Genomic DNA, 14192 nt, shown 5'->3' with positions numbered 1-14192 from the left:
TACTTTTCAAGATTAAGGTTTCTTTGAATATGTGTGTTAAGTTTTATAAAGTGATCAAAATTGAATATTGACTCTTTAGCACAGTTTTGCTCAACAACTGAAGTCAATTGTGTGATGTATCAGGGTGTTATGAAGAAAACATGGTACTTTCACCGTCTATAAGTGCTAGAAATAATTTCATTAGTGGGGTACAACCAATGTAAACCAAACTGTACCCAAATATATCTCTGAAGAAAGAGTAGGATATACATTATCTCTGAATTATAACGGACAGATGGCTTGCTACTTAAGCTGTAAATCTATAAAGCAAATATAGGAACACAAAAATGTATCAAATATACATTGAGAAGCCCATCAGGGTTTGAATCATTTAGGAAAAACCATGATTGTGGCCACATCAAAACACGTCAATGCGAGCGGTCAGCCAGAAACTGAATTCTCTGGCGACTCCCTGAATATTTTGTGAGTGTGTTTGTAGTGCAAACAGCTTACCCAGTATTGATGGAAATGATTTCAATCAGTGGGTTCTTCCTAATCTTTGGCAAATCCAAGCGTGCTCCTCCCAAACGCTTGCCTTTCTCCTTCTTCTGACCCAGCAGACGCACAGAGTGACCTTCAAACCAAACACAAACACACCTGTCATTGCACTTTCAAAGTAGAACCACACAGAAACCACTGAAAAAGGACAGAATTATTAGACTGCGAGCAATTCAAATGGATGGGCGAATGGATGAATAAAGATTGGTGCCAAATAGAAGACAGAAAAAAGGATTTTGTTCAGTTCCAATATAATCTTGCATTAGCTTTAGGCCACAAGAGATTGACCATGTGGTGTTATTCCCCCAGAATAGCAGCATCGCAATTCAGCTGTAAGCGTGAGTGCTGTCTGTTGCATACCGATTGAACCGAGAGCATATGGAGGTACGGACGGAGCAGATATTGAGAGGTGACTGTGAATGCATCCTGCTTCATTCATATTTTAGATGAAAGGAACAATGAGAAAGCCTGACCTGAACCCCTCCAGATGTTCCCACTGCATACAGACCTCGATTTTAAAACAAAACACAATTCCACCGAAATTAACTCCATGAGATTCAAAGAGAAGCCTCAGGTGGCAATAGCAACAATGAGAAAAAAGTTAAGACAATGAGAATGCAGAGGATTGCGCATTCTCACAGAAACAGCATCCAAAACCCAACCACCAGGACACACTGAAGCATTATTGTATCCGAGTCAACACCCATTATTCACAGTACAATATTTAGGTATTCACTTTAGTGCAGCTGATGGCTCATTATTAGATGTAAAATAAAATAAGATCTTTGACATGTAGCCAAAATGCTTATGCCTAAAGGGAATTGCTGCACAAAAGCATTATGAGAAAATATTGATTGGTGGGTAGTAGCAATTTTGAAAGGCCTTGAGAGGGCCAGACCATTGTTTTTGCTTAAATATTCTAAAAACATGGATGAAAACCAAACAATCAGAGAAAGGAGGTGATATGCTCATTAAAAGCTCAATCATACTTATCTGAACATCTTCACAATAATATTCAGTGCACCAGAGGACTATGGATCAAGTGCACATCAACAAACACGTCTTGAAATCTCCTCATGACCCTATTAAGTTTAAAATAGTTTTGTTACTTGTCTATTAGCTTTAAGATGATCAATTTGTTTGTATACTTCTAAACACTGACAAAATTCTCTTTCAGCAGACATACGCATTTAAAATGTCCAGTCTCTCTCTTCTGGCTAAAACGACCAAGGCACATTCATGATGTCACAAAAGCGGCAGAGAAACTTGGCCCAATCAAATGCTTTCAAGAACAAGAACGTACCTTTCCCCTAAATCTGGCAGCACACTTGTCTGGGTTACTGTGTAACCGGCACTGATTATACCTTCGCAGGGAGCACACTATATGCCACAGGATTGTTCCAAACAGAATTTCCAATAAGAATGACTAAAAATGTGAGTTCAAAATGACCGTTATCGCCTATCAGCCCTTTGATGCTCTCGTGGGAGGGAGGGATGGACAGGCAGACGGATGACTTAAATAGCACTTTTTCTGACACTACACTCAAAGCGCTTTACATTGTGTAGATGGGACTCTCCTCAACCACCACTAGTGTGCAGCATCCACCTGGATGATGCAACGGCAGCCATAGTGCACCAGTACGCTCAACACACACCCATTGTTGGTGGAGTGGAGTATAGAGATATAGGCCATTTATGGATAGAGATTATTGTGATGGGGGTTTGTTTATGGCCTGGTTAAGTAGTAACATGATCAGTTAGATCATCATTCAGATTCATCAAGTCAGTGGAAAAGTGGTTTGAATTGGTATTGAGATCACTTCTCAGTTTCCCCAGCTGAACACCGGGTCTGCCACAAGAAGCAGAACGGCGGTAAAGGAGTATGTGTGTGGCTATGTCGGGCTGCGATGTAACTAAAGTGTGTTTGCTATTATATAAAAGGGAACAAGCCATTAGAAATATCCTGCTCAGACTGTTGCAGTAGGAAATACCTCAACACACCAAAGAAAAATCTGTTTGTCAAAGTAGTTCACATGGACTTCAATTTAGTAGTTTCCCAACTTTAAAAAATACTTCATCCAAAAGCTATCATATGTCTCCATAGGACTTTTAAGTATAATGTTTTAAGTGTTTAAGTATCATATGGAAACTCTACCTTTCTGATTCTTTTATTGTGCCTTTTTTTTAACTATTTATTTTGTCTTTGCAGCATGATACCCCCCCCCACCCCCAATCACTATAAAAAGAGCAGACTGGATATTTTGCTAAGCATCTCATTTGTGTCTGAAGTAAGAAAAAAGTCGATTTGTATCAACATTAGGGTGAGTAAATGACAATCTTATTTTTTGGGGTGAACTATCCCTTTAAGACCTACCTCAAACAGTGTCACCACTTATATTTGTTTAGCAGAATGTCTGCTCATTCAAGAGTAAATATGTACCAAAAAGTCATGTTGGGTCTCTCCAAATGGAAAGTGTTGAGTTGCAATCTATATTGACTTCTAAGAATTAGTGTGCCATTGTTGGCCAGTCTCCATAAACATGTTTACTGGAGCTGACCTGAGGAGGTAATACTTTTATTACCATTCTGAAACAGAGTGATAGCAATGCAGTGCCTGACCTCCTTTGCTTTATAAATTTAACAAGACAAACCATTTTAATCCATAAAATCCTATCAGATCTACAAAACATTAGACTTTACAAATCAGGGTCATGGAAAAATGGCGAGAGAGAGATATATATATAACGGATGACAAAGAGACCTGCAGAGAACTATAATAAATGGACTTTTGCACCATTGTTTTTTTTAATAAAGAAGCTGTAGAGATGAATCTGATAACAAGCCAGCTAATGCCTCTCATCGTGTCAAAGGTTCATTCGGCTATCCCATTCACCTGCACACATCATAGGCGAGATTTAATTCCATCACTTGATTTTTTTTTGCATCCAGACATATGTGTAATCAAATCTGCTAAATTATTCATACAACCATCTACATGCAAATAATCGCTTGTATAAAAAAAAAAAAAAAAAAAGAGAAAAGATCAGAGGCATAACATGTAATTTTCTGAATCACTGGCTCCGTGGAAAAAGTCACAGATATAGAGGTTCTGTGCACATGTTTGGCTCGATCCTCTGGGAAACTGAACAGGAGGAAAATTATGTCAAAGGGAAAGACGCATCCTCTCACAAGAGCCAAACAGAACCCCGAGTTAAATTTAGGAAAGAAAAAAAAAAGAGGTCAGAAACAAGTTCTCAGTAAGTCAATTTTAGAATGTGTTTCCCTAAATTCCCAAAACTTCCCACCAAGTTATGGGAAAAAAAAAAATAAAAAACATCTTCAGATACATATTAGCTGTTCAAAAACCTAGTGAACTGTCTAATTGCTTATTTACTATATAAGCAGCGTCCTAACCAGTGACTGAACTGAACCACTCCTTATGGGCAGCAACATTAGTTCAAGAAACATGGGCAGAAAACCAATAGTGCAGGAGGGATAAATGCTATATTGAGTAAGTTAACCAGGTCTTGGAAGAAATCACAAACTATATAATGTTACAATATGAGAAAATTTAATTGGGAATTCAGTTTATTTATACCCCGCTCACCCTATACACACCTATTCTCTTACTCTGATATCAGCCCTATGTCAGTCTTTTCTGTAGAAGAGTGTCTGTTCTCACAGTAACGTCAGTTCACAGTTTGATTGAATAAAACATGATAAAATGTACTCATCTAAAAGTTGCTGGTTCATGTTTTGGAGATCAGTGTAACTGAACTATGCCCAGACAAGCTTATATGCCCGCTCCTGTCCAGAACTGGAACTTGCGCAGAGCGCACTTGGATGTTTAACGAGTTATCAAAATCAATCGGAGGGTCAGATAAAAGTGATTGGTAGACCTCATCGAATCACTGACTTACAATAAATAAAAGACATTACATTGTACCAGGAGACTCTGAGAAGTGGTGGTATGCAAGAACTACCTCATTCAGTTACATGAAAGCAGCTTCCAGTGCATTAGCTGTGCAGTGATTAACTGTGCAGAGAAGGACACATTAAGACGACATTTACGAGGGCAATAACGACTAAAGGTCTCTCATTTTCTGCTTCTGTGACAAAGCGGACCTGCAGACTTCAAATTAGGACAATCCCACCTCGCAGCAGTACTCAGTCCACCCCCTCAAATCCATAGCCCTATTCCAAAATCAAGCAACAGCATTTGTCTAATCCCTGTATAGGCAGCTGTCATCTAATACCATATTTACACTGCAAAGGTGGCACAGAAGCTGCATCTGAAGTGGCATTTAGTTGTATACACCGCAATTACAGTTGCATAAATAATGTTATGTGATTAATGTTTTAAATATAAAATTATTGATACAAAAATATTAAATGAACAAACATCTGAAGTTATACTTTAAAAATATGAAACTAAATTATGAAATATGTGATCTGTCATGACAACAAGTTTATGGCTGCACTGCTGCAGCAGTTCATTCACATTGAAACAAAGCACAAAGAACCGCCTTTGATACCAGGGGCTGAAGTGGGTCAGAGCAGGCATAATTAGTCTGGCTTTTATGCACTACTGTGTCATTAAACAGAATTCTGAGCAGGCACAGAGCAGCCTTAATGTGACTGTGTAAAGATGCCTTAAGGCAGCTAACTAAAAAGGAAATTATGTAATTAGAACACTCTTCACAGGCAACAATATTTTTGTGTAAATTAACTGCTATCTGACCTAACAATGCTAAAGTATGGTGTGCCACAAGGCTCCGTATTAGGCCCATTGTTGTTCTCCTTGCAAAGGCTGCCTTTAGGTGATGATATCAGGAAGCACTGCATTACATTTCACTGTAACATCATAGGACAGCTCTATACTTTTACACCAGATGAAAATTCACTGTTTTCCAAGATGCAACACTGATAAAACTGAAGTACCAATCACTGGACCAAATGCATCTTGAAATAGGCTGCTCAATTACAACGTCAGTCTAGATGATTCGAGTTGCTGCCAAAATTTTGACACCATCATTTCATCTGAAATGTGCCTGAAAAGGCAGCTCGCTTGGTTTTGGAAAGTGTGACCAGCACATTCAAAAAGTACATTAAAAGTAGCCTAAAATTGTTGCAGCTACTTTCTTTGAAAAGAGCTCAAGGCAACACACCTTTAAAAGCAGACATGTGCAGCAAATGTTCCAAGACCAAAACAACACTAGGCTTCCCTCAGCAGCTAATTTGACTGCTGAGGGGCACTGATGTGAATCTGGTCCTTCTTTAAAAGATTTTTCCTCATTTTTACGCTCTCTATATTTCCCTCTCCAACAGCTATGGGCTTTCACTGTGGGGGGTGACATGTTTTTTTTTTTTTTTTTTTCCCTCTTTCATAGTGCTCTAGTTTGATCAAGTGGACAGGCAAAGGTTCTGGTCAGCCTCCGGCCAAGAGAGCAGCTCTTTTTGTCTGCTTTTTATCCTATTTCACACAGTGGGAGGTGGAAAAGGGTTTCACCTTCATAACTTTGATTAGCCAAAGAGAGACCCAGAACAAGAGTGAAATTTCAAACTTCTAGACACAAGGTTATTTTGAAGTCTCTTGATTTATCTTTAGTGTGGAGGGCATTGTGTAGCTGTCTGTTGTAATTAGTCAAAGGAACAAAAGAACTGGGTATGTGTGTGTGGAAGTGTACTTGCTGAGGTAAAGTCATGCTGTAATAAATGCTGCAGTGAAGATTCACACTGTGATGCACACAAAGGAACTTTTTTCCCCTGAAGCCCACATATACATTGTCAAGGTTTCTTGCACCAAAAGTCATAAATTTGTTTTAAAAAATAAAGTATGAAAGAAAGGAAAAGACTTTCAGAAAGTACAGTATGATTAGGAAAGAAAGGAAAACGAAATAAAGCATGAAAGAAAGTACAAACTAATAGAATATAAAAAGAAAAAAGAAAAGTGAGAAAAAAGGAAAGAAAAAGAACTAAGAGTAATACAATATGAAAAAAAATAAAGAACAAAAAGTATGAAAGTATGACAAGGAAGAACTAAAAGAAAAAAGAACAAACAAAAAGTACAAAAGATAGAAAGTACTAAAGTACGAAAGACAAAGTACGAAAAGTATGAAAGTGTGAAAGTGTGAAAGAAAGTGTGAAAGAGTGAAATAAAGAAAGTGTGAAAGTGCAAAAGAGCAAAAGAAAGTGTGAAATAAAATGTGAAAAAGTGTGAAAAAGTTTGAAAGAAATACAACCTACATAAAAAATCCTGACAGAGCAGAACAAGCCTCTATTCAAGTGTCATTACATGTTGGATTAATTTCCCTGATCATTCTGCTCCAGGACAAACACACAGAAATCAGATGCTAATATAGCACTGTAATGATGCTGAGATACAACTCCACGGAACAACAATTACAATAAAGGGTGAGAGAATGAGAGATCTACAGCAGCAAAAAAAGTGCCCGATGACAAATCAAATAAGACCAGCTCCTGACATTCTATCCCTGCAGTTCCCTGTTGTCCGAGGCTGTCTTGCAGTGAATGTTCAAGGTCAGTACTGGTACACAAACATGGGGGGCTCAGATAACTTATTCTTGGTCTCGCTGGTGAACAGCTCCAGGTCTGTGCTGCAGCGATGGGCCCGGCAGATTTAGTCTTTTACTCCTAAGACCCTGTGCCGGTGGCTCTGGTATCATCTGGATATACTGTATGTTCCACAGATTTATGACCACCGGTTATTGCGTTGGTCCGTGTGCAGGAGCCATGAGTGACCTCTATAATATCTACAGCTGTAGGCCTGATTACAAACACACGCATACACTTGCAGTTAGAATGGTCGTGTTTCTGAACGTGTGTGCATGCTTGCATATCCAAGATGTCCTCTGATCTTTTCACTTGGTTTCTTAGATGTCCGTTAGGGCTGGGGATGGGTCAAGATGGTCAACTAGTCATCCAAGAATTGAGTAGTTGATTAGTGAGGTCAACTAATTTGTCTAGATTGTTTTTTTCTTGTGCCATTAATATCATCCTCTTTAAAGCACTGCCGCTACAGCCATTAACAAAACATATCACGGGCAGGTGCACCTGGAAATCTTTGGCTGTTGTCACATCAAGTACTGTTTTTAGAGCATTCCGCTATGTACAGTGGGCCTCACACATAGCGTAAATCGTCCGTGAAGCGGTTCTGACGTAGATTTATGGATTCATGAAAGTTTTTGTATTTTCAAAATGTTAGATTGTACAAACAAAATGTACGCCTGCTCCCGACCACGCGTAAAAGATGCGGAAGACATCCAAACGTTTTCTGTTCTTTCTGACAATGACAAACTTGCATGACTACATTTTGACAAATTAAATTAAATAAGTTATGAAAAAATTAACTAATAATTAAATGAGTAAAATTAATCTTGAAAATGACAAATAAAAGAGGTATGATGTTCTCTTTTAAACCACATAATTTGAACATTTAGTTGATGCTTGCATTTATTTCTTAATTTATTCTCAACTCTGCTTCATTAATTTATATTGTTTTTTTTTTTTTTTTTTTCTTCAGCTTAAGTGCTTAGCAAGGGGTGAAAAGTAAAAAAGCAGTTTGTTTGATTTTCTCAAAAAAAAAATGAATGCCCTCTAAAGTGACTGGTTGGACAGCTTCTTAATTTGATATTAACTCTATAATTTAGGTCTCATAAGTCAGTATATTTATTAATAAATCACATTTATCAGATCACATTTCAGTTATCAATGCATGGTCTTCTTAATGCTGTTAAACCTGAAAGTAAGGGATAATGTACAGTCAGCCAGATGTTATCGCACAATAAACCCGACAGTGTGATCAGGACTTTGGGATGATCAACCCTGAAGGGGTTTATTTTGCGATAACAAAATGGCTGACTGCACATTATCCCTCTTATTGCACTGCTACTAAATCTATACATGGACATAAAATATTGATTTGCGTTGAAATTATGTAATTTGAGAAGAAATAAAATCACTGAATAGCTGGAATCAACCTCTAGTTTGTGTCAGAGTTCTATTGGTTTTACTTTGTAAACTTGACCATCTGACTCCTCAATATTCAGCCTATTACAAGATTACTTGCCAAATAAATAAATAAATGGACATGAAAAATTTGAGTTGAAATTATGTAATTATGTGAGAAGAAATTTCTAACCAGCTGAAAACCACCTCCAGTTTGCATTTGAGTCATGCTGATGTGTACACTTTGTAAAAATGACCGTTTGACTCATTATTCAGCCTATTACAAGACTACTTTCCAAATAAATAAATAAATGCACATGAAACACTGATTTGAGTTTAAATTATTTTATTAGATTACTTGCTGAGATCGCACAGTGATCCAAGAAGCAGGAGAGACTGCTCGCAGAACCCGGATGAGCGGTCTGATACGTCTAAATCCCCAGATGTGCGGTTGTTACAGAGCAATATCTGGCCGCTGGATGGCGCCACTGACCAATCAGAATAGAGTATTCCAGAGATCCGTGCAATAAATTAACAAACATATCACGGGCAGGTGTGTAAACATTATAGCGGAAAAAATTAATAAAGCCTAGCACACGGTCATGGCTTTCAAATCTTTATTAGCTTACAGCATTTTGGTCAAAGACCTTCAGGAATTTTATTTATTTCTCTGAAGACTCTTGCAGTTGCAATGGAAGTATATCAGTGTTACAATAATAATTTACCCGAGAAGTTTCACCAATGATGCTGGCGATGTGCTTGACTACACCAGAAGGTTAACGGTGATGGACTTCCTCCTGCTGGCATGAAGAGATTTTTTGTTTTTTGTATTTAATACACTAAAGCTTCACGTAAATCAATGTTTAATGACCTCTTGGACTATTCGATTCACAAAAGAACCTCCGATGGCAGCCAGAACATGCAATACATTAAGTTCCTCACTTTCTTTGTGACCACACCAGCGAGTTTGCCAAATCAACATTTGAATGACTTCATTTTAAACCCCTTTTATTACTGTTTCACATATCCCTATTCTCATTTACTAGTGAGTCTGGTGCCTTCCTCATAGGGCATTTTCATGGGTGTGGATTATGATATTTGTTATCCATTTATGAATGTTTGGAATTCACTAACATACATTTAAGTAACAAATTTGGTGGGTACAAAGTGTTTGTGAATTGAGGAACATTTTCAGGAAGGTCCATTTTATGTGCAAATTACTAGAAAATTTCATGAATGTGACCCATTTTTGTTTTGGTGTTAAACATAATTCAACTTTTAAAAATGTGTCTTAAAGAGTCACAACGCATCCATGCAATGTTTTGATTAGAATTAAATGTTTCTATGTTTGTTGTTTTGATCAACAACTGACTGTAAAGAACAAAAAGGGAATTAAAAGTGACACTATTAAATGGCAAATGGATCTCGACTTTGGATACACATTACAGAGGATCTTGATGCTGAACTTCTTCGCCACTAAACTACTCAATCACTGGTGAGTGAAATCTGAAAATTTCCCAGCCAGTGGCTAATCACAGACATTTTTAGTCTACTATTGCAAAATGTTTTTGCTTATGCAAATAATTTACTGTAGAAGGTTGTGCAGAGCGTAAAAGACTGATCTTGTGATTTTAAGAATCAATATTGGGATTGTTCAAATGAAGATTGTGATAAATCAGATAATCAATATTTTTACCCAGCCCGAATGGTCACAAATATTAATTTATTGACTTTAAATGTGGCTCATCCAATCAGAGGCCATAACTATCTGTTTTATAAGTGGAAGTGCACAAGTCTCTCAACCTGTCATGTCTTTGTGCTGTTTCAAACTATCAGAGCAATTCTAGGCTTTGTACCTGCAGCCTAGAAATTAATGAAGGAGAAAAAGGAAAAATTTAAAAGAAAAAGAAAAAAATCTTCAGAGACCGAGCGCCTTAAGGCAGTAGAAGGATGAGAGCTGTAGCCAGACAGCAAAGCATGGCAATTATGATTTTTTCTTTTTTTTTTTTTTTTTTGGACCGTTAAGCCACAAACCACTAGAGGGATGACAAAAGAATGAGACAGCTCGAGCTGTGATGAATGTCTGCCAGACAGCCAGAGATTTTCAAACAAATAATTATCAGAATTGTGGGAGTGTTTTTCTCCCAAGGCTGCACCTGCCTTTCAGTTTGAACTCCATGACTGTTGACAGGTTCCTGTGTGCCATGGATGCATAAGAGAAGTGTGAATACCTTATCTATATCCAAAATTCTGAGTAAAGATTGTTGCATGTTTTTTTTTTGTGTTTTTTTTTTTTTTTCTAATTTCATTCAATTTGTTTAATCACAAATGATATCATCAGTGTAACAAATTGAGTGAAATGTTTAAATGAAAATGAAATTTCAGAATTTCTTTGTAGTACAGTATGTCAGTACTATGACAACGTGCATTCAAGCTTGCATGGACTCAAAGTTAAGCAGAACTTTATGATCAATGTTATCCAGCATAATAAGAATGTTAAGCATCTTGTGTGCTTCAATGAAAGCAAGGAACTGACCTTTTGTGCAAAGGAGTGAACATGGTCAATATCAAAATATGGTCATTTAATTAGGTGATCTAGACTTAAAACCCCAGAGGGTTTAAAAGCAGAATTGTGCACCTCATATTTTTTTTCTAAAAACACATTTACTGCAAAAATGTGTGCTTGTTGAGCTTTCTGTTCTTGGCTGACAGAAGTGGAACCCGACGTGGTCTTCTACTGTTGTAGCGCATCAAACTCATGGTTTGACAAGTTGTGCATTCTGAGATGCTATTCTGCTCACTACAATAGTTCAGAGGGGTTATCCGAGTTACCGTAGCCTTTGTCATCTACAACCAGTCCGTCAGCAGAACTGCCGCTCACTGGATGTTTTTTGGGCACCATTCTGAGTGAACTCTAGAGACTGTTGCGTGAAAATCACAGGAGATCAGCAGTTAAATAATATTCAAACCAGCCCATCTGGCACCAACAATAATGCCAATGTCGAAATCACTGAGATATTTTTTTTTCCCCCATTCTGATGGTGATGTGAACATTGACTGAAGTTCCTGACCCGTATCTGCATGATTTTATGCATTGCACTGCTGCAACACAATTGGCTGGTTAGATAATCGGATGAATAAGTAGGTGTACAGGTGTACCTGAAAGTGCTCAGTGAGTGTATATTGTCCTTTTAGTGGTGGGGCTGCCACTCCAGGCAAATTAACTTCTAGTTATGCGTTACCAACATAATTCCAGTGTAGCAACCCCTTTAGTTGACGCCACAAGTGCACAGTGGGACACCATACCAGTGATAACTGTGCTTTGCTGCTACAGAGGTTTATCTTTCCCAAAGCTTGTGGAGTACTTATCCGCAACTACAACGCGATGTATCCAGCACACTGGCAAAAGCAGCCACTATTGCAGTCTCGCATGCCTTCAGTGAGAAGCTTCTCATTTCAGAATCACATCAAAATAGCCTTGTGTTGCCATCATCTGGTGGCGCCATTGTAATAAGAAAAAATATGAGGAAAACAGTCTTAAAAATAAAGAGCCAAGGAAATTAGCCAAGGTGAGAAATTATATGACATAACTAGGGGTGGGCGATATGACCAAAATCTTACATCACGATAACGATATACTGTCTATCATAACATAGATTTTTTTTTTTTTTTTTTTTTTAAACAATAACAATTGGTTTCCATATTAAATAACCATATTGTAATGCCTATTTTCTGATAATCTAGTTAGTGAATTAAATACTTCCTCTTATATAGCTTTCCCATTATTTGGAACTTGACAATAATCAACGTAAAAAACAAAACAAACTCAACTAGGTTTTACATTTTTACTATAATGTTAAATTACACATTATTCCACATTTCAGTCTGATATGTTGTTGACCATTATTATTATTAGTAGTAGTAGTATAAACTTGATTGAAGAAATTAAAGATTTCCCAAAACAATGCAACAAAGAAAATAATAGGCTGCATAAGACAAAAAAAAAAAAAAAACACAAAAAAAAAAAACACTTCTTGCAGAAAATACATATCAAATAATTATAAAAACTTCTTGCAAATACATACATGACTGAAATAATGTGGAGCGCATCTTTTGGCTTTCATAATATTGTATTGTGTGAATCATTTTGAAGAGATAAACAGATTGAACCCACACCAGATGTTCCATCTGTTTTAATAACAAGCTCCTCTTAATTTTCTCGACTTGTTTGGGAGTCGTCCTGTTCTGTGGAGATTTTATTTTTCTCTTCAGTGTTTTCCCTGGGTCAAAAATTATTATAGCGTGAGTTATCCCGCTCTCCTGTAAATACACTTGAGTGCTCCTGAGAAAGAACACGAGACAATCACATACGGCAAATACAGATGCGTGTCTCAGATGAGAATTATTCATATCGCCTAGCCCTAGACATGACCTAACAATTTGTCATTTTAACATTTTTTGTAACTAAAAAAAATATATGTGGCAAATTTAGTTTAGTGTTTTTGCTTTGCCCACATTTGCTCCTTGTTGAATGTTTTTTATTGATTTATTTTTTTTATTATTTATTTTTTTTAGAAAAGCAGCTATACAGAACAAACATTTACAGTTTACTTTTTGTCATTATTATATTACATAATTATGCATAGTACAGCGTTAAATAATTATTAAATAAATTATTGTTACAGCGCAAAATAAACACCGATATTATTTTTCCAATTTGTCCGGCAAAATTTAGCAATCCCGGACACTTTGTCCAGCACCTATATTTCTTAGAGGAAACTCTGATATTAAAATATATATTTAAGCAATATCACACGAGCAAGAGTGCGATATGGCCCTACATCAGCACTGCTTCGGCCGCAGGTAATCACAGCAGTGCTGATTTAGGGACATATAGCACGATTGCCAGTGTGATATTGCTGATATACAACAGTTCAATGAACAAGTACATTTTAAAAAATTAGGAAAAACTGAGTACGGTCATATAAACTCATTTGTGCATGGAACTACTTTCTTACGTGACGGATCAGAATCTGCCGTTGCTGGTTCAAACCAAATGATGTGTCCAAGCCTTTGTTAGTAATTCATAAATATCACTTCAGAAATAGCATCACGGCTTGTGCTGTTTCTAACAAGTTATTGGATAAACAAGGATGGATGTGTGTGTGTGTGAGAGAGTGAGAGAGAGAGAGAGAGATGGAGTGTGCGATCACCTGTTGCCACTCCCAAGCAGAGATGCTGTCAGCTTTCTGAAGATCAGCTTTCTCAGTGGAAAGCCAGTGCACAAAAGTCTGTCACTACAGAAACCACAATTTCCTCTGCCATTTTAAACAACACGTACTCTCCAATGTGGAAAGTCCGGTAAGAGGTAAGCGCCTTGAGTTGTGTAATTAATCAGTCTGTTGTGTCTCTCAGCTGTGATGAGCCATAATGCTGATGTTGTTTGTTTAAAGCTATTTCCTAGCTTTAGTAGTGTAGTAGTAATACAAGCGATCATGAGCGCTGTTGTGTGTAAACACTGGCTGACGCGGATTAACTTCACATCACCTAACTGGTTCATATTACACACAAAGATGGTCTTTTGCCACCACCTGCTTGCTAACATATGTAATGTCAAAAAATAAAAAATAAATACATGTACAAAGAGACACATACAGAAGCTCTTAACACATATGCACTGCTCTTAC

The 14192-nt window shown here is 37.2% G+C and overlaps 1 protein-coding gene across 1 annotated transcript in view; it reads right to left on the bottom strand.

Moving 5' to 3' along the window:
• The window catches only part of LOC127452731 (threonylcarbamoyladenosine tRNA methylthiotransferase-like), a 560218-nt gene that overhangs the window by 330260 nt on the left and 215766 nt on the right, over positions 1 to 14192 (bottom strand). The window contains exon 7 of the mRNA XM_051718387.1: positions 493 to 613. Within this exon, the coding sequence (XP_051574347.1) occupies positions 493 to 613 (121 nt within the window). The remainder of the gene's footprint in view (positions 1 to 492; positions 614 to 14192) is intronic.

Source organism: Myxocyprinus asiaticus, chromosome 15 (assembly GCF_019703515.2).
Source record: "Myxocyprinus asiaticus isolate MX2 ecotype Aquarium Trade chromosome 15, UBuf_Myxa_2, whole genome shotgun sequence".
In the NCBI taxonomy this organism is placed as follows: domain Eukaryota; kingdom Metazoa; phylum Chordata; class Actinopteri; order Cypriniformes; family Catostomidae; genus Myxocyprinus; species Myxocyprinus asiaticus.
This window is presented reverse-complemented; position numbering and strand designations above follow the sequence as displayed.